At 47.0% G+C, this 18666-nt stretch overlaps 1 protein-coding gene across 1 annotated transcript in view; it reads right to left on the bottom strand.

The window, feature by feature from the left end:
* The window catches only part of LOC120933443 (complement C3-like), a 176472-nt gene that overhangs the window by 142011 nt on the left and 15795 nt on the right, over positions 1–18666 (bottom strand). The window contains exons 2-4 of the mRNA XM_040346661.1: positions 13957–14149; positions 10192–10354; positions 7291–7361 (exon numbers count right to left, since the gene is read on the bottom strand). Of these exons, the coding sequence (XP_040202595.1) occupies positions 7291–7361; positions 10192–10354; positions 13957–14149 (427 nt within the window). The remainder of the gene's footprint in view (positions 1–7290; positions 7362–10191; positions 10355–13956; positions 14150–18666) is intronic.

The raw sequence follows: 18666 nt of genomic DNA, 5'->3' as shown, positions 1-18666 counted from the left end.
GGGGTTACTATATAAACAATCCATTCTGTACACATTGTGCAACAGCCAACCACTCAAGAGGCAAGGTTATCGCTCGCCAACTGCAAACACAGCAGTTACAAAATCCCCCGGGCCTGAAAAATACTACAAGTGGGAGATTTTCTTTTAAAATAGTGGGGTAGATTCAATAAGATTTGCGCAGTTTTTACATAGGCGCAGGGCACCGTTTTTGCCCTGCGCCCCCGCAAATTATCTGCGCTACCCTCGATTCACGGAACAGTAGCGTCCGTAAATTGCGTGGGCGCTCCGGCAAAATGCCCGGCGTAAGCGCGCGCAATTTAAATGATCCTGTAGGGGGCGGGAATCATTTAAATTAGGCGCGTTCCCGCGCCGAGCGTAGGGCGCATGCTCCGTCGGGAAACTTTCCCGAGGAGCTTTGCGGCAAATGACGTCGCAAGGACGTCATTTGCTTCGAAGTGAACGTGAATGGCGTCCAGCGCCATTCACGATTCACTTACGCAAACAACGTAAAATTTAAACTTTGCGACGCGGGAACGACGGGTATACCTAACATTGGCTGCCCCTGCTATTAGAAGGGGCAGCCTTACGCGAAACCCGACGGACGGAAACAACGTAAACTGCGTACGCAGGGCTCGCGTAACATTGTGAAACGGCGTTAGTATGCAATTTGCATACTATACGCTGACCACAATGGGAAAGCCCCCTAGCGGCCAACGTAAGAATGCAGCCTACGATATGACTGGCATAAGAGCCTTATGCTAGTCATATCTTAGGCTGCCGTCGGCGTAACGAGGTTCCTGAATCAGGAGCATTCGTAACGCCGGCGCAAGTAAGCAATTGCGCTGCGTAACTATGGTTACGCAGACGCAATTGCTTCTTGAATCTAGGCCAATAATTTTTGGGCATTTTAGCTTCTATGCAGGGGCGGTCCGTCCATAGAGGCCGCTGGAGCGCCGCCCCCTCTGGTGGCTCCGCACCGCCACTGAAATAACATACATTTATGCATTGCATGAATGTATGTTATTGTTGCCAGCTGCCGCTGGTCTATTCAGGTGGCCGGAACTTGAGCGCCGACCACCTGAATAACGGCAGCTGGTTGGCTGTGCGGAAGTGCCTATCAGAGCCAGCGGCTCGTCTCCCAGCCCTCGTCTCCCAGATGCTTATCCTCGGAACGTACAGGTGGTGCGTTCCTTGGATAAGACTGACGGCCGTCTCAGCCAATCAGGTTCACCGATTCTGGTTATCGGTAACCTGATTGGCTGAAGCGTCACCAAGGCAGGAGAAGACATAGAGGGACGTGGAAGGAGAAAGGTAAGTGCATTTTACAGGGCACAGCGGCGACAATGGGCACAGAGGGGACAAAGGGCACAGTGGCATCAATGGGCACAGTGGCGACAAAGGGCACAGTGGCATCAATGGGCACAGTGGTGACAATGGGCACAGTGGCAACAATTAAAGGGCACAGTGACATGCACAGTGGCAACAATGGGCACAGTGGCGACAATTAAAGGGCACAGTGGTAACAATTGGCACAGTGGCGACAATTGAGGGGCACAGTGGCTGCCTTTGATGGCATGGCACAGTGGTGACAATTGATGGCACAGTGGCTGTGTTTGATGGCATGGCACAGTGACTGCGTTTGATGGCATGGCACAGTGGCTGCGTTTGATGGCATGGCACAGTGACTGCGTTTGATGGCATGGCACAGTGGTGCGAATTGATGGCATAGTGACTGCAATTGATGGCATGGCACAGTGGTGATAATTGATGCCACAGTGGCTGCGTTTGATGGCATGGCACAGTGGTGACAATTGATGGCACAGTGGCTGCGTTTGATGGCATGGCACAGTGACTGCGTTTGATGGCATGGCACAGTGGTGCGAATTGATGGCATAGTGACTGCATTTGATGGCATGGCACAGTGATGACAATTGATGGCACAATGGCTGCGTTTGATGGCATGGCACAGTGGTGACAATTGATGGCACAGTGGCTGCGTTTGATGGCATGGCACAGTGGTGACAATTGATGGCACAGTGGCTGCGTTTGATGGCATGGCACAGTGGTGACAATTGATGGCACAGTGGCTGCATTTGATGGGCACAGTGAGGCTGCAATTGTTTTCTTTTTTTTTTTCGTTTGCGCCCCCCCAAAAAATGTTGAGCACCAGCCGCCACTGCTTCTATGTGTATAGTGAAGAACATAGCTTTAAAATTCAGTTTTTGTGTTAAAAAGATTTGATAAAGCTGAACTGCAGGCCAATATAAAAGACACAAATTAGTGCAGATCTGTAATCATTAAAGGGGTGTTCCAGCCTTTTTTTTACGTTTATTAAAAGTCAACAGCTACAAAAAGTGTAGCTGCTGGCTTTTAATAAACAGACACTTACCTGCTCCACGGTTCCAGCGACGCGCTGGCCGGGGGGTCCGCTCCTCGCCCCCCCTCGCCGGCCGGCGTCTTCATTCCTAGTGTGGGCACCCGGCAGTGACAGCTTTCGGCTTCACGGCCGGGCACCCACTGCGCATGCGCGAGCGGTGCGGCGCCGTCCAATTGGACAGGCGCTCGCCTACAGGGAGGGGCTGCAATAAGGCGATTAAGCTATTCGTCTTACCAGCCCCTCGGCGGAAGGAGGAAGTGGGACAGGAAGTCCCACTCCTCCTGAAGCCCCCACTCCCCCCCCCAAAAAAAATTACATGCCAAATGTGGCATGTAAGGGGGTGAGGAGTGGATTAAGCGGAAGTTCCATTTTTAGGTGGAACTCCGCTTTAATACATCATTAACCATTTCAGCCTGGAAGATTTTATCCCCTTCGTGACCAGAGCACCTTATACAATTTGGCACTGCATCGCTTTAACTGACAATTGTGCGATCATGCAATGCTGTACCCAAACAAAATTGGCGTCCTTTTTTTCCCACAAATAGAGATTTCTTTTGATGCTATTTGATCACCTCTGCGGTTTTTATTTTTTGCGCTATAAGGCTGCATTCACACCTTGGTGTACAAAATCGCGGCGTTTTGTCCCGCGAATTGTGACGGCAAATTGCGGCGTTTTGTACCGCGATTTGCGGCGACAAAACGCTGCGATTGTGAATGCAGCCTGGATCCTGGAGGGATGATTTAAACATGCACCTCTATGGAGATGGTTTTACATCTTCTATGCCGAACGCCGAAAGCCACCTGAAAAAAAGGTCTGGGACTTGTTTTCAGGCGGCAGGCGTACGGCGTTCGGCGTGGAGATGTGAACCATCTCCATAGAGGTGCATGTTAAATCATCCCTCCAGCGTCTCGGGGCTGCAGCGGCGTCGCACTACAGGCGCATATACGCCTAGGTGTGAACGGGGGCTTAACAAAAAAAGAGCGACAGTTTTGAAAAAAAATAAAATTTTTGGGGCTTTTTGCTATATTAAATATACCCCAAAAAGTTTTTAAAAAACATATTTCTTCATCATTTTAGGCCAATATATATTCTTCTACATATTTTTGGTAAAAAAAAACAAAAAAACGCAATAAGCGTATACTGATCGGTTTGCGCAAAAGTTAAAGCGTCTACAAACTATGGGAAAGATTTATGGCATTTTTATTATTATTTTTTTACTAGTAATGGCAGTGACCTGCGATTTTTAGCGGTATTGCGACATTGCGATGGACAGATCGGACACTTTTGACAAATTTTTAGGACCATTGACATTTATACAGTGATCAGTGCTAAAAAATTGGGCTGATTACAGTGTAAATGACACTGGTAGGGAAGGGGTTAATACTAGGGGGCGATCAAGGGGTTAAATGTGTGTTCCTTCAGTGTGGTCTAACTGTATGGGGATAGGACTGAGTAGGAGAGATGACAGATCGCTGTTCCTACATCGTAGGAACAAACAACATGTCTCCTCTCCTCTGACAGCACAGGGATTTGTGTGTTTACACACACAAATCCCCGTGCTGGCGCTCGTGCACGTGATCACGTGTGGCCAGTGGAGATCGTGACCGCCGGCCATGCGCATGGTGTCCCCCGCCGTGGCGGCTCTTAAAGGAACCCCGTACTTGTATGGGGTTTTGCGCAAGGGGAGCCATTCTGCCACCGTATATGTACGTGAGTCGGTCGGGAACCGGTTAAATGCATTTAGTTAAATGCAGGCAGTCTGATGCCGCGTACACAAGGTCGTTTTTCGGCATGAAAAAAACAGACGTTTTTAAAAACGTTATTTAAAATCATGGTGTGTGGGCTTCACATCGTTTTTCGGCTTCTGATCGAACATGCTGCATTTTTTAACGTTGTTTTTTAAAATGTAGTTTTTCGGGTTGTAAAAAATGATCGTGTGTGTGGGCTAAAAAATTACATTTTAAACCTGCGCATGCCCAGAAGCAAGTTATGAGACGGGAGCGCTCGTTCTGGTAAAACTACTATTCATAATGGAGTAAGCACATTCATCACGCTGTAACAGACAGAAAAGCGCGAATCGTCTTTTACTAACACGGAATCAGCTAAAAGCAGCCCAAAGGCGAATAGAACTTCCCCTTTAGAGTGCCGTCGTACGTGTTGTACGTCACCGCGCTTTGTTCATCATTTTTCAAAAACTATGGTGTGTAGGCAACGTCGTTTTTAATGATTAAGTTGGAAAAACGTCGTTTTTTGGACATGCTGAAAAACTTAGTTTTTTTTCATGCCGAAAAACGACCTCGTGTACGCGGCATAAGAACCTGAATTTGAATTCATGTCAACCTTTTAAAAACCCATGTACAGGAAAACTCAGACTGGAGGAGTGAGAAGAAACCCAAGGCACCAAACCGTTCTGCTGCGCTCCAAGGAACATGTTGAATTTGGAGGAGAGAGCAGAGGGATGAACTCATCAATCTGCTGCTCCTCCTTTCACTGTCCAGTCACAAGGTGGGAGAAGGACAAGACCTGTAAGGCCTCGTACACACGACCGAACATGTCTGCTGAAACTGGTCCGCGGACATGTTCGGTCGTGTGTACGGCCGACCGGACAATTTTCCGGCGGATCGGACAGGTTTCCAGCGGACAAATGTTTCTTAGCATGCTAAGAAACATGTCCGCTGGAAGCCTGTCCGTCGGACACGTTCGGTCGTCTGTACAGACTCACCGGACATGTCCGCTCGGCCGAAAGCCCTCGCATGCGTCGAAGTGATTAGACGAATGCGTGGAAGCATTGACCTTCCAGGGTCGCGCACGTCGCCGCATCATCGTCGCGGTGACGGCGCGGCCACGTCACCGCGTTCGCTGTCCGCTTGAAATTTGGTCTGATGGTGTGTACAGCCATCAGACCAAAATCCGGCAGCGGACATGTCCGATGAAAACGGTCCGCGGACCGTTTTCATCGGACATGTCCCGTCGTGTGTACGAGGCCACTGTGCTTTGTGGCAGAGCTGTGTAAATCTCAGAGCTGAATGGGCATAAATACAAATCCTTTGGCAGATAAAACATCTCCCATTTGTGTACTCAGCTGTTTGCTTGGCAGTCAGCTTTTAGGCAGTAAATCTGTTACCAAATCATATAAACAACATAGTAAAAACACTATAAATTGTATCAAAATGCCGCATTACCATTTAAAAGAAATAGTGTGGCCCCTCTATAAAGGTATTTACAAAAATCATACTTGTTTATAATAATGTAGAGCCCCCATCTGTATATATTTATATATATGCTCTGTTTCAAATGGTGCTTTATGCATTTGAATCTACCTCCTGAGATCCAGTTTGTGCTGACGGTATGGCAACTCTCCGACCTGGCAGAATCCACAGGCAGCCCAAACTCCCCAAGAAGACTCATGCCCCGTAAACACGTGCGGGATTTTCGATGGGAAAAGTTCCAGTCGGAAAAACTGCGAGGAGCATACACACGGCCAGGATTCCCGGCCAAAAGCTCTCCTCGCAGTTTTCCCATCGGGAAAACTGATGGTGTGTACAAGGCATTTGGCTCGGTTCACACTGCCGCAATTTACAGTGCGACTTTGCCAGGCACCTTCCTGGCGACTTGCGTACTACTTTGATAGAAGTGTAGAATAGAAGTCGCCTTGAAGTAGTACAGGAATCTTTTCTAAAGTCAGAGCGACTTCAGAAGAGGGAGGCCCGAAGTAAAATAACAATGCAATAAATGAAGGGCCAGAGCATGGCAGGGGTTAAAGGGGCTTGTTGGGTATAGCTGTGGGAAGTGGGGCTATTTTAAAAGTAAGCAAGAAAAGAGTTTAGGTGATTGGGTTATGGTCAGAGATGGGTGGAGCTGTAAGGGGGTTGTCTGGTAACTGAGTGGGGGTGGGGCTTCAGTTGGAGGTCAGCAAGGAAGGAAGAACTTCCCGCTCTCCGGCCCTGTATTTGTAGGTATCTAGGTTTTGGGTATTTTGGTTGTTGGGGGGCCCCCACATCCATTATTTTATATCATACTTAAAACAAAAATCAGGAAGTCAGATTTACATGCTACAGCACCTTGTTTATATGCAAAATGATATGACGTATCATTATGTTCAATTCCAAGGGGTGGGCTAGGGCAGTATAGGGGCAGGCTAGGGTAGTATATAGACAGGCTAGGGTAGTATATAGACAGGCTAGGGTAGTATTTAGACAGGCTAGAGTAGTATATAGACAGGCTAGGGTAGTATATGGACAGGCTAGGGCAGTATAGGGGCAGGCTTGGGTAGTATATAGACAGGCTAGGGTAGTATATAGACAGGCTAGGGTAGTATTTAGACAGGCTAGAGTAGTATATAGACAGGCTAGGGTAGTATATGGATAGGCAAGGGCAGTATAGGGGCAGGCTGGGGTAGTATTTAGACAGGCTAGGGTAGTATATAGACAGGCTAGGGTAGTATTTAGACAGGCTAGGGTAGTATATAGACAGGCTATGGTAGTATATAGACAGGCTAGAGTAGTATTTGGACAGGCTAGGGTAATATATGGACAGGCTAGGGCAGTATAGGGGTGGGCTAGAGTAGTATAGGGGCAGGCCGAGCGGGCGGTAGGCAGTTGTCACCATGACATGCAAAACTGCTGGGAAAAAAACGTTGGTTGTCAATTTGCTGGGTAAATAGAAGAGAAGGAGAGGTGGCGGTGGTTCAATTTGCTCCCCCTCTCAAAGTGCTGCCTGGGTCCAATGGACCCACCCACTGGGACCCGTGGTAGGGCCGGCCCTGGTGGGCTATGTATTATTTTTCCTATTTTCCTCCCGGGATTAAACCCCTTCAAGAAAAAAAAATCTACAACCCTGACAGATTCATATTAGCTTTCTTACACCCCCTGTCCCTCTGTTCAGCCACCAGAAGCAAAGGAAAAGTACTTACAATGAACTCCACATCCACAGTTCGGGAATCAGGCTCCAAAGAATGTCCAGTGACAAAGAGACGGTATTTTACTAAAAACAAATAATACAGAAGACCAGAATCAATATAGAGTCACACATGTTGCCAGTTCTTTTATCCTTAGTTTTTAAGGACTTGGGTAATTTCATCAAGAACTCATTCTGTTGGAGGACTCATGACTAGTGGAGGGGGAGAAGACCCTGACATGTATTGGGCTTCCAAGTATTCTACACAATTATCCACCCCATCTCTACTTTAAAGCTGAGCTCCAAGTATGATCTTTATTGCACCCTTGCATTGGTCCAACTTGGACCAATGTAAGTATGCAGTACTACTACAGTTTTAGCCATGATCTTCTAGGACTAGGTCCTGTGCCAAGCAGCTTCCCTTCTACACCCTGACCACCAGGGGGTCGCAAGCTCAACACCGCCACCATTCACAGCACTTCTTGTATTGTTTTCAGTAAATACAAGGGGCCGGATTCAGATACCTGAGCGCATCTGTCAGGCCGGCGTAACGTATCTCCGATACGTTACGCCGCTGTAACTTTGGGCACAAGTTCTGTATTCAGAAAGAACTTGCGCCCTTATTTACGGCGGCATAACGTATATGTTGCGGCGTAAGGCCGCGTAATTCAAATGGGGATGTTGGGGGCGTGTTTTATTTAAATTAGGCTTGACCCCACGTATTTTACGTTTTTTTTAACGGCGTGAAAACATCCCAGTGCGCATGCTCGAAAATCCGCCGCAAAACGTCATTGCTTTCGACGTGAACGTAAATTACGTCCGGCCGTATACGCAAACGACGTAAAAAATGCAAAACTCGGCGTGGGGACGACGGCCATACTTAACATAGGATACGCCGCACATACCCCTCATATAGCAGGGGTAACTTTACGCCGGAAAAAGCCGAACGCAAACGAAGTAAAAAAAAGCGCCAGGCGGTCGTTCGTTTCTGAATCAACGTAAATAGTAATTTGCATATTCCGCGCGTAAACAAACGGAAGCGCCACCTAGCGGCCAGCGTGAAATTGCAACCTAAGATACGACGGTGTAAGACACTTACACCTGTCGGATCTTAGGGATATCTATGCGTAACTGATTCTATGAATCAGGCGCATAGAAACGACGGCCGGACTCAGATACGACGGCGTATCAGGAGATACGCCGTCGTATCTCCTATCTGAATCCGGGCCAAGGTGTTCTCTGATTGGATGAAGTGGAATTTGTGATGCCACTGCCCCTTCTTTTGGCAAAATAACTCATTAGATTAATTGCACCAACTACTACAATGATTGTCAGTTTACCCAGCGATCCCTCAATAATTATGCAATAAAGATACCTTCCAAACTGAATTTTATCTTAAAGCGAATCACGTGCTGGAGGAAAAGAGGGACAGAGGCAGGGCAATCTTGTCATTTCCATGCAAGCCCCTGCAGAAACTGAGATGTGCTGAGATCTAAAAGACTGCAGGCAAGCTAGGTATGGCTGTTCACTGATGTGGCTATCAGGTATCAGTGTTGCCAGAATGTAAGCAGCTACAGCAGCAGCAAAGGAAATAATAAGTATTATTTACAAAATGGCTTAAGTATACAGAAAACCTTAGGCCAGCCAAACACGGTGTGAATTCACACGATTTCCCCATCAACACAGACAGTGCTGACAGGGGAATCAGCTATTGTCTTCCCCCAGCTGGAGGGCGGGGGAAGCTATCCCCACTGGAAGAAGACAATGATTATCGCTAGTGCCTATAGCAGCCGCTAGGGATAATCGTAAGAGAATCCAGCTGGCTGTCTGTGCCCAGGTCGATCAACTTGGTACATTCAGCCTGCCCGTTAATGGTTTAAATCTCGGCCGGTTAATTTGAACCGTGTATGGCTGGCCTTACTGGTATGGGCAGTCTACATCGCATGTGTGATTTTATAGTTTGACTATAGTTCGACCTTAGAAGCAGAGCATTATATTCATGCAAATGTCTGTTCTTTGTTGTTCCCTTGAAATATTCAAGTCTAGACCAGTGGCGGCCCATCCATTAGGGGCACCCGGGCACCGCCCCCTCTCTCCTCTCCACCCCCTGCATGAGTAATGGATAGATTCGTGGCCAACCCTATTTATGCCAATGGCCCCTTTCGGGTCACCCAACGCATGAATTACAGCAGCCAGCAGGCGGGGGGGTTCGGGTTGTTTGCCACTGGTCTAGACTTTGATTTTTGCTGGACCACCAACTGTTTGATATGGTGGTCTTGAAGGTCTTTAGTCCGTTATAAAGCTTACTATGTGGCTTTCAAGGCACTAGTGTGGCTCAATTAAATAATTTTAATAAAATGTTAATTGGAAAGTCAAATTGCTGATAAACCCAGCAGAGGGAACAATACATCAATTGTCATCTTTAGAATAAACATGGGAGTAGCATAAGGGGTTGCAGGGGTGACAGTTGCAACTCCGCCCCTAGCTCCAGGGGTCCCCTGCAGCCTCCCTGTCATATTATCATATCCTCCACATAGTCCAGCTCTGATCTGTCCTAAGGCCCCGCAGCCATGCTCCAGTATTGGGCTTCCATTTTGCCTTTCACAGTCCACACCCCTCTGTTCTCATTGGCTGGGGAGAAGCTGTGAGCCATTTCCTGAATGGAGAGGAGCACGGGGTGAGAACAGCCCAGGATGGGGAAGTGTCTGGGCTGTGTGCTGACAACATGGAATGGTAACCAAGCTCAGTGAGTTAAGAGGAGGAGAGTGTTGTTCTATAGCTACGATGGGACTAATGTCACTGGTGAGGTCAACTTTTGCAATCGGGGCCCACAAGCTTCAAGCTACGCCTCTGAGAGTAAATGTCTCTTTCTGGATAAAGGTCTATTACAAAATGGCTAAGCAACATAGCATATTACCCAGCGTTCCAGGGTTGTAGATAGGCTTGTCTGTCTGTATGAAGATGTATCCGATGTGGAAGGACAACAAAACGACTTTCTGAAGGGAGCACTCCTTCGACCTCACCACCACAGACACATATTGCTTCTTATTTGTGTCTTTAATCAAATCTTTGCCAGGAATCTACAGAACAAAAAAAAATCATCATCTTTAATTTAAGGTTTATTTAAACCTTATCATCCAACTTCTTTTATTTACTCCTTTTTGGTCTCCTAAATATACCAATAAAAGCATTTTGTTGTGTTTGTTTCATAGATGCAGAAAATGCAAGTTGATTTGGTCTGAAATCTTGTGAGCTGATAACTTTCTGACTGTAAGGCCGCGTACACGCGGTCAGTCAAAACCGATGAAAATGGACTGAAGGACCTTTTCATCGGTCCAAACCGATCGTGTGTAGTCCCCATCGGTCAGTTATCCTTCGGTCAAAAAAATGAGAACTTGCTTTAAAATTGAACCGATGGACTGGTAACCGATAGGTCAAAACAGATCGTTAGTATGGAAAACCATCGGTTAAAAACCTGCGCATGCTCAGAATCAAGTCGACGCATGCTTGGAAGCATTGAACTTCGTTTTTTTCAGCACGTTGTTGTGTTTTACGTCACCGCGTTCTGACACGATTGGGTTTTTAACTGATGGTGTGTACGCACAACGGACCATCAGTCAGCTTCATCGGTTAACCGATGACAACGGTCCTTCGGACCGTTGTCATCGGATGGACTGATCATGTGTATGCAGCCTTAGCAGGGAGAGGTTATGGAGATGAGGAGGGATGGAGAGGAGAGAAGGAGGAGTTTTTGAGATAAGGGGTTATCCAGAAAGGGGGGGGTAGACGATGAGGAGAGGTCATAGGGTTGAGGAGGAAGGGGGTGGATATGAGGAGGGGTTACGGAGACGGGGAAGGGGAGGAGATGACCAAGGTTTCTGGGGGTGAGGGAAGGTAGAAGATGAAGAGGCTCAGGAATATTACACAAACCCCTTTATCCAACCTTCGTATTATTGCATTTGCTTTTTTTAAAAGCTGGTATATAGAAAAAGTTGTGAAAAAAGTAACTGGTGGGTTTTACCGATTATTTTCTCCATATTAATTTGTCGTGAGTTATGGAACTGGTGGCATGCCTGGGATGAATCTTTTGCCTACATACAGTAGTTTGTTCTTATGTGTGTTTCTCTTTTGCGTGTGGGTGAAAACGACGCTGCTCTCCCAACCAGCCCATGTGAGATAAAGGCATAAAGGGTCCTCCACATACCACATTTACTGACATGTTTCGACATGTTTACGACATTATTTTCTCCATATTAATTTGTCATGATTTATATAACTGGTGTGTGTTTTTCTTTCCCCTGTGGGTATAAAAGATGCAGCTCTCCTGAGCAGCCTATGTGAGATAAAGGTAAGAAGTGACTTTGGCTCCTCTGCAAACCACTCCAACTGATGCATTTCGCCCTACCCACTTGGGCTTAGTCATAGAGGTGGGAGCATCAAGCAGGACAGCTGTTCTTATGTATCAATAGCCACTGCGAGAAGCTTGATGCAAAAGAACCACTGTCCTGCTTCAAGCTCCTTCCTCTATGACTAAGCCCCAGTGGATAATGCGAAACACGTCAGTGGGCATGGTTTGGGGAGGAGCGATGGCTGAGGCCGCTTCTTACTTTTATCTGACATGGGCTGGTCAGAAGAGTGGTGTCCTTTCCACCCACATGCCTAATACTTTTGGATGAGTCTGTCCGAACATCAGCACCCCTTCTCCTGGAGACCTAAAGCCTCTTACACACGGTCGGAATTCCCGACAGAAAAAGTCTGATGGGAGATTTTGGTCGGGAATTACGACCGTGTGTATGCTCCATCTGACTTTTTCTGTCAGAATTCCCGCCAGCAAAAGATTGAGAGCAGGTTCTCAATTTTCCCAATAGTTCCTATCGGGAAGTCCGATCGTCTGTATGCTTTTCGGACGCGCAAACAATTCAAAGCATGCTCGGAAGCATTGAACTTCATTTTTCTCGCCTTGTCGTAGCGTTGTACGTCACCGCGTTCTTAACGCTCGAAAGTTCAGAGAACTTTTGTGTGACCGTGTGTATGCAAGCCAAGCTTGAGCGAAATTCCGTCGGAAAAACCATTCAACTTTTTTCCGACAGGAATTCAACTCATGTGTACAGGGCATAAGGGAAAGTATATTTCCTGCTTCAGAGTTTCTCCAAGTTTCTTTTCTCTTTCCCATCTCAGAAAGTTTGAGCTATTGGTGTGCATCAAAGGAAAGATCCTTCTTGAATGCTTAACTTCAACTCCAGCCATAACTTTACTTATTTGGTTTTAGGTAGAGCAAGATTTGGAACCTTTGTGAGTTTTCCTACTGCTATGTTTCTTTGCTAGAGGTCTTGACTTACTATGCCTTGTTCTGTCTTTGGGTGTATGCCCATCTGGCAGGGGCGGACTGACCATTGAGTCACTCGGGCACTGCCCGAGGGCCCCATGCCACTAGGGGGCCCCATCAGGGTTGCCAGGCTCAGTAAAACCAGGGACAGTATGTAAAAATCTTCGGGCTAGATTCAGAGACAGTTATGCGGTCGTAACTCTGAATCTACGCCGTCGTAAATTTAAGCGTATTCTGGAAACCAGATACGCTTAAATTAGGCTAAGATACGAGCGGCGTAAGTCTCCTACGCCGTCGTATCTTAGGGTGCATATTTACGCTGGCCGCTAGGTGGCGCTTCAGTCGATTTCAGCGTAGAATATGCAAATGAGTTGGATACGCCGATTCAGAAACGTACGTGCGCCCGGGGGATTTTTTTTTAACGTAGTTTGCTTAAGGCTTTTTCAGGCGTAACGTTACTCCTGCTATATGAGGCATAGCCAATGTTAAGTATGGACGTCGTTCCAGCGTCGAATTTTGAAAATTTTACGTCGTTTGCGTAAGTCGTTCGCGAATAGGGCTTTGAGTAAATTACGTTCACGTCGAAAGCATTGACTATTTGCGACGTGATTAGGAGCATGCGCACTGGGATACGTTCACGGCCGGCGCATGCGCCGTTCGTGAGAAACGTCATTTACGTGGGGTCATGTTTTATTTGCATAAAACACGCCCACCTCTTGACAATTTGAATTTGGCGCGCTTACGTCGGCAGATTTAGGGAGCAAGTGCTTTGTGAATACTGCACTTGCCTCTCTAAATTGTGGCGGCGTAGCGTAAATAACATACGCTACGCCCGCACAAATTTACGTCGCCGTACCTGAATCTAGCCCAATGTTTTTTTTTACATCTGTCCGTGATATGTCCGAAACCGACATGCTTTTGATGTGAAAATCCCGAGATTTTAGCTGCCCCGCCTCTGCACTGCCTCCTGGCGTGGTGCCCATCTGTAAGCCCAGGGGCCCCATAATCTTCTATTGCCTGGGGGCCCCATGAGTTGTCAGTCCGCCCCTGCCATCTGGGTAGAGGCAAATCTAATATTACAGAGAATACTGAGCAGCGTTGTCAAACTCTGGTGCCCAATGGACTGTCCAGTCATATTTAGACACACTACACAACTGCTATAGAAGATTTTGGAAGCAAATGTGCGATGTCTTTTGGTCCATTAACTGGATCTTTTTGTTATGTGATTTGGCCTTTAAACTTCCAAAGCAGTTTGAAACAAAACAATGGGTTATGTTGATAGGACATTTGTAGTAATGTCTACGGCATATTTTATGTGCTGCTGCTTCTGAACCCAACCATCTGCTGTAACCTCACCTTTATATCGACTTTTCCAAGGAAGCCATTGACGCTGTTCAGTGAAACTTTTGCTGTTGCCAATTCACGTGATTTCAGTGGGAAATCCTGAATAACAATTTCTGCATCAAACGATGTGCTCTGTAACTGTGCGTCCACTATGATAGTCTCCTGGGTCTCCACCCGCAGGATGCTGGGTATGATCAGGGCGCATCTGTTGGGAAAGAAAGGACCCATGTCATTGCCTGTCTCACAGGCTGCAATCCTGAGCATTTTCGTTGTGATGTATAAAGCCTAAGGGCCAGATCCACAGACAAAGTACGCCAGTGTATCTACTGATACGCCGGCGTACTTTCAAATTTCAAGCGTTGTATCGTTGGTTTGAATCCTCAAAACAAGATAAGACGGCTTCTGGGTTAGATCCGACAGGTGTACGTCTTCGTACGCCTTCGGATCTAAGATGCAATTCTTCGGCTTCCGCTGGGTGGCGTTTTCCGCGTCGGGTATGCAAATTTGCAATTTACGACGATCCACGAACGTATGCGTGGCTGTCGCATTTTCTAACGTCGTCTGTAGTCGGCTTTTTCCGGCGTATAATTAAAGCTGGTATTTTGCGGCGTATAGATAGAATTGCCATGTTAAGTATGGCCGTCGTTCCCGTGTCGAAATTTGAATTTTTTTTTTTTTTGCATAAGTCGTCCGTGAATAGGGATGGACGTAACTCACGTCTAAGTTCAAAAAATTACGTTGTTGCGACGTCATTTCGCGCAAAGCACGGCGGGAAATTTCTGGAGGACGCATGCGCATTTCATTCGGCGCGGGGACGCGCTTCATTTAAATGAAACCCGCCCCCAACCCGCCCAATTTGAAATCCCCCGCCAGAAATACACTATGCCGCTGTAACTTACGGCACAAAATCGCTGAGGATTCGAAAATGCGCCAGGTAAGGTACGGCGGCGTAGCGTATCTCTGATACGCTGCGCGGAACTAAATGTATGTGGATCTGGCCTTTAATGTTTTTCATTTTATGCATTACGATAAAAAACCTTCTGTGCTGCAGCACCCCCCAGCCCCCTCACCTTATATTTACCTGAACCCGATCCAATCCAGCGATGTGCACGAGCGCAGCGGCTCCAGCCGATGTCTCTCTCCCCATTGGACAGATTGATAGCAGCAGGAGCCATTGGCTTCTGTTGCTGTCAATCAATTCCTGTGACATGGGGGCAGGGCCGGGTCCTGCTGTCTGTGTCAATGGGGAAAGAGGTTTTCCCTGGGGGCACCCGATGAAGAGGAGGGGCCCGGAGTGCTGGCACGGAACCCCAGAAGAAGAGGATTGGGGCTGCTCTGGGCAAAACGATTGCACAGAGGAGGTAAGTATAGGCATGTTTGTTATTTTTTATAACAAAAAGAAGGGTTTACAACCACTTTAAATACTAGCAACCAATCAGGCTCTGCTGGGTGCACATGTGCTGACGAGGAACATACATATAGGAGGAGAGCAATGTTGCTGACTTGTCAGTGTGTTGCTGCTCCTTTACTGTCCAATCAGCTGGCTGGGGGTGAGGAGATAACACCTTAAAGTGGTTATAAAGGTAAAAGTTTTTTTTTTTTAACCTTAATGCATTCTGCTTGCTATGGGGGTAGTAGTATTGTCGATGGCTCGAAGTATAGTCTATGGCTCGTAGTATTGTCTGTGGCTCGTAGTATTGTCTGTGGCTCGTAGTATTGTCTGTGGCTCGTAGTATTGTCTGTGGCTCGTAGTATTGTCTGTGGCTCATAGTATTGTCTGTGGCTCGTAGTATTGTCTGTGGCTCGTAGTATTGTCTGTGGCTCGTAGTATTGTCTGTGGCTCGTAGTATTGTCTGTGGCTCGTAGTATTGTCTGTGGCTCGTAGTATTGTCTGTGGCTCGTAGTATTGTCATTGGCTCGTAGTATTGTCTGTGGCTCGTAGTATTGTCTGTGGCTCGTAGTATTGTCTGTGGCTCGTAGTATTGTCTGTGGCTCGTAGTATTGTCTGTGGCTCGTAGTATTGTCTGTGGCTCGTAGTATTGTCTGTGGCTCGTAGTATTGTCTGTGGCTCGTAGTATTGTCTGTGGCTCGTAGTATTGTCATTGGCTCGTAGTATTGTCTGTGGCTCGTAGTATTGTCTGTGGCTCCTAGTATTGTCTGTGGCTTGTAGTATTGTCTGTGGCTCGTAGTATTGTCTGTGGCTTGTAGTATTGTCATTGGCTCGTAGTATTGTCTGTGGCTTGTAGTATTGTCTATGGCTTCTAGGAATGTCTACAGCTTCTAGGAATGTCTATGGCTTCTAGGAATGTCTATGGCTTCTAATATTATCTACCGGCTCCTAGGAATGTCTCTGGCTCTTAAAGCATAAACTTTTTTTTTCAAACCTGCAAGGCAAAAGGCATAATCGGCTAGTATGCACCGCATACTAGCCGATTATGAAATACTTACCTTTGAACGAGGTGAACACCACTTACCTGGTCCACGCCGAGCAGGATGTCATCTTGCTCCAGCGTGTATTCCGTGTATCGCCGCTCCAGCGCTGTGATTGGCTGGAGCGGCGATGACGTCACTCCCGCACGTGCGCGCGGGAGATTTAAAATCGGCAGGGTCCGGCGGATGCCAGGCCTTTCGCTGTGGATTCCCCCTGCGCATGCGCCGCCCGCATTGCGAGGGGAATATCTCCTAAACCGTACAGGTTTAGGAGATACTCTTTATACCTACAGGTAAGCCTTGTTATAGGCTTACCTGTAGGTAAAAGTGAAAAAGTGAGTTTACAACCACTTTAAGAATGTCTATGGCTCCTAGGAATGTCTATGGCTCCTAAGAATGTCTATGGCTCCTAGGACTGTCTATGGCTCCTAGGAATGTCTATGGCTCCTAGGACTGTCTATGGCTCCTAGGACTGTCTATGGCTCCTAGGACTGTCTATGGCTCCCAGGACTGTCTATGGCTCCTAGGACTGTCTATGGCTCCTAGGACTGTCTATGGCTCCTAGGACTGTCTATGGCTCCTAGGAATGTCTATGGCTCCTAGGAATGTCTATGGCTTCTAAGAATGTCTACAGCTCCTAGAAATGTATCTGGCTCTTAGGGATGTCTATGGCTCCTAGGAATGTCTATGGCTCCTAGGAATGTCTATGGCTTCTAGGAATGTCTATGGCTTCTATGAATGTCTATGGCTTTTAGGAATGTCTATGGCTTCTAGTATTATCTACCGGCTCCTAGGAATGTCTCTGGCTCCTAAGAATGTCTATGGCTCCTAGGAATGTCTATAGCTCCTAAGAATTTCTATGGCTCCTAGGAATGTCTATGGCTCCTAGGAATGTCTCTGGCTTCTAGAAATGTCTATGGCTCCTAAGAATGTCCTCGGCTCCTAGGAATGTCTACGGCTCCTAGGAATGTCTACGGCTCCTAAGAATGTCTATGGCTCCTAAGAATGTCTATGGCTCCTAGGAATGTCTATGGCTTCTAAGAATGTCTACGGCTCCTAGAAATGTCTCTGGCTTTTACGAATGTCTCTGGCTCCTAGGAATGTCTCTGGCTTCTAGAAATGTCTATGGCTCCTAGGAATGTCTATGGCTCCTAGGAATGTCTATGGCTCCTAGGAATGTCTATGGCTCCTAAGAATGTCTATGACTCCTAGGAATGTCTATGACTTCTAAGAATGTCTACGGCTCCTAGGAATGTATCTGGCTCTTAGGAATGTCTCTGGCTCCTAGGAATGTCTCTGGCTTCTAGAAATGTCTATGGCTCCTAGGAATGTCCTCGGCTCCTAGGAATGTCTCTGGCTTCTAGAAATGTCTATGGCTCCTAGGAATGTCTATGGCTCCTAGGAATGTCTATGGCTCCTAGGAATGTCTATGGCTCCTAAGAATGTCTATGGCTCCTAGGAATGTCTATGGCTCCTAAGAATGTCTATGGCTCCTAGGAATGTCTATGGCTTCTAAGAATGTCTATGGCTCCTAGGAATGTCTATGGCTCCTAGGAATGTCTCTGGCTTCTAAGAATGTCTACGGCTCCTAGGAATGTCTCTGGCTCCTAGGAATGTCTCTGGCTTCTAGAAATGTCTATGGCTCCTAGGAATGTCCTCGGCTCCTAGGAATGTCTATGGCTCCTAGGAATGTCTATGGCTTCTAGGAATGTCTTCGGCTCCTAGGAATGTTACGGCTTCCCACGCTTCTCAACTTTAATCCTTAATGTGACATGTCACTGTCGGCAACGCACCCCCAACTTTAATGTGACATGTCATTTTGCTTAGGGCCCCAGGGAGGTCAGGATCGACACTGAGTACTTGGCAGGGGGAGGAGCAAAGAGCGCTAGTGTAAGACCCTAGAAGAGGAGGACTGAGGTTGCTCTGTGCAAAACCATTACACAGAGCAGGTATGTAGGACATGTATTTTTTTTGTTTTTTTTTTAATCTTAGGTTTAAAATCGCTAAAGGCCTTGTCACACTGCCGTGCTATGGTAACACACGTTGGATAAAATGCAATGCCATTCATTTGTGAACCCAGTTTATCTCTAATAGGAAAAATCAATATCAATTGCTATAGCCCTCCTGGCTGTGCTATCTGGCAGAAGTGTCTGAATCCCAAAAGTGTCTGGACAAAATGACACATCCCTTGGCAGATAAGACTGTTTGCCAATGTACTAAATTGCGGATTTCAAAGACCAATCAGACTTGTTAACCGACAGATTCGTGGAGAAGGGTTACTCACCATCTGTT

Source organism: Rana temporaria, chromosome 3, assembly GCF_905171775.1.
Source record: "Rana temporaria chromosome 3, aRanTem1.1, whole genome shotgun sequence".
Taxonomy (NCBI): domain Eukaryota; kingdom Metazoa; phylum Chordata; class Amphibia; order Anura; family Ranidae; genus Rana; species Rana temporaria.
This window is presented reverse-complemented; position numbering and strand designations above follow the sequence as displayed.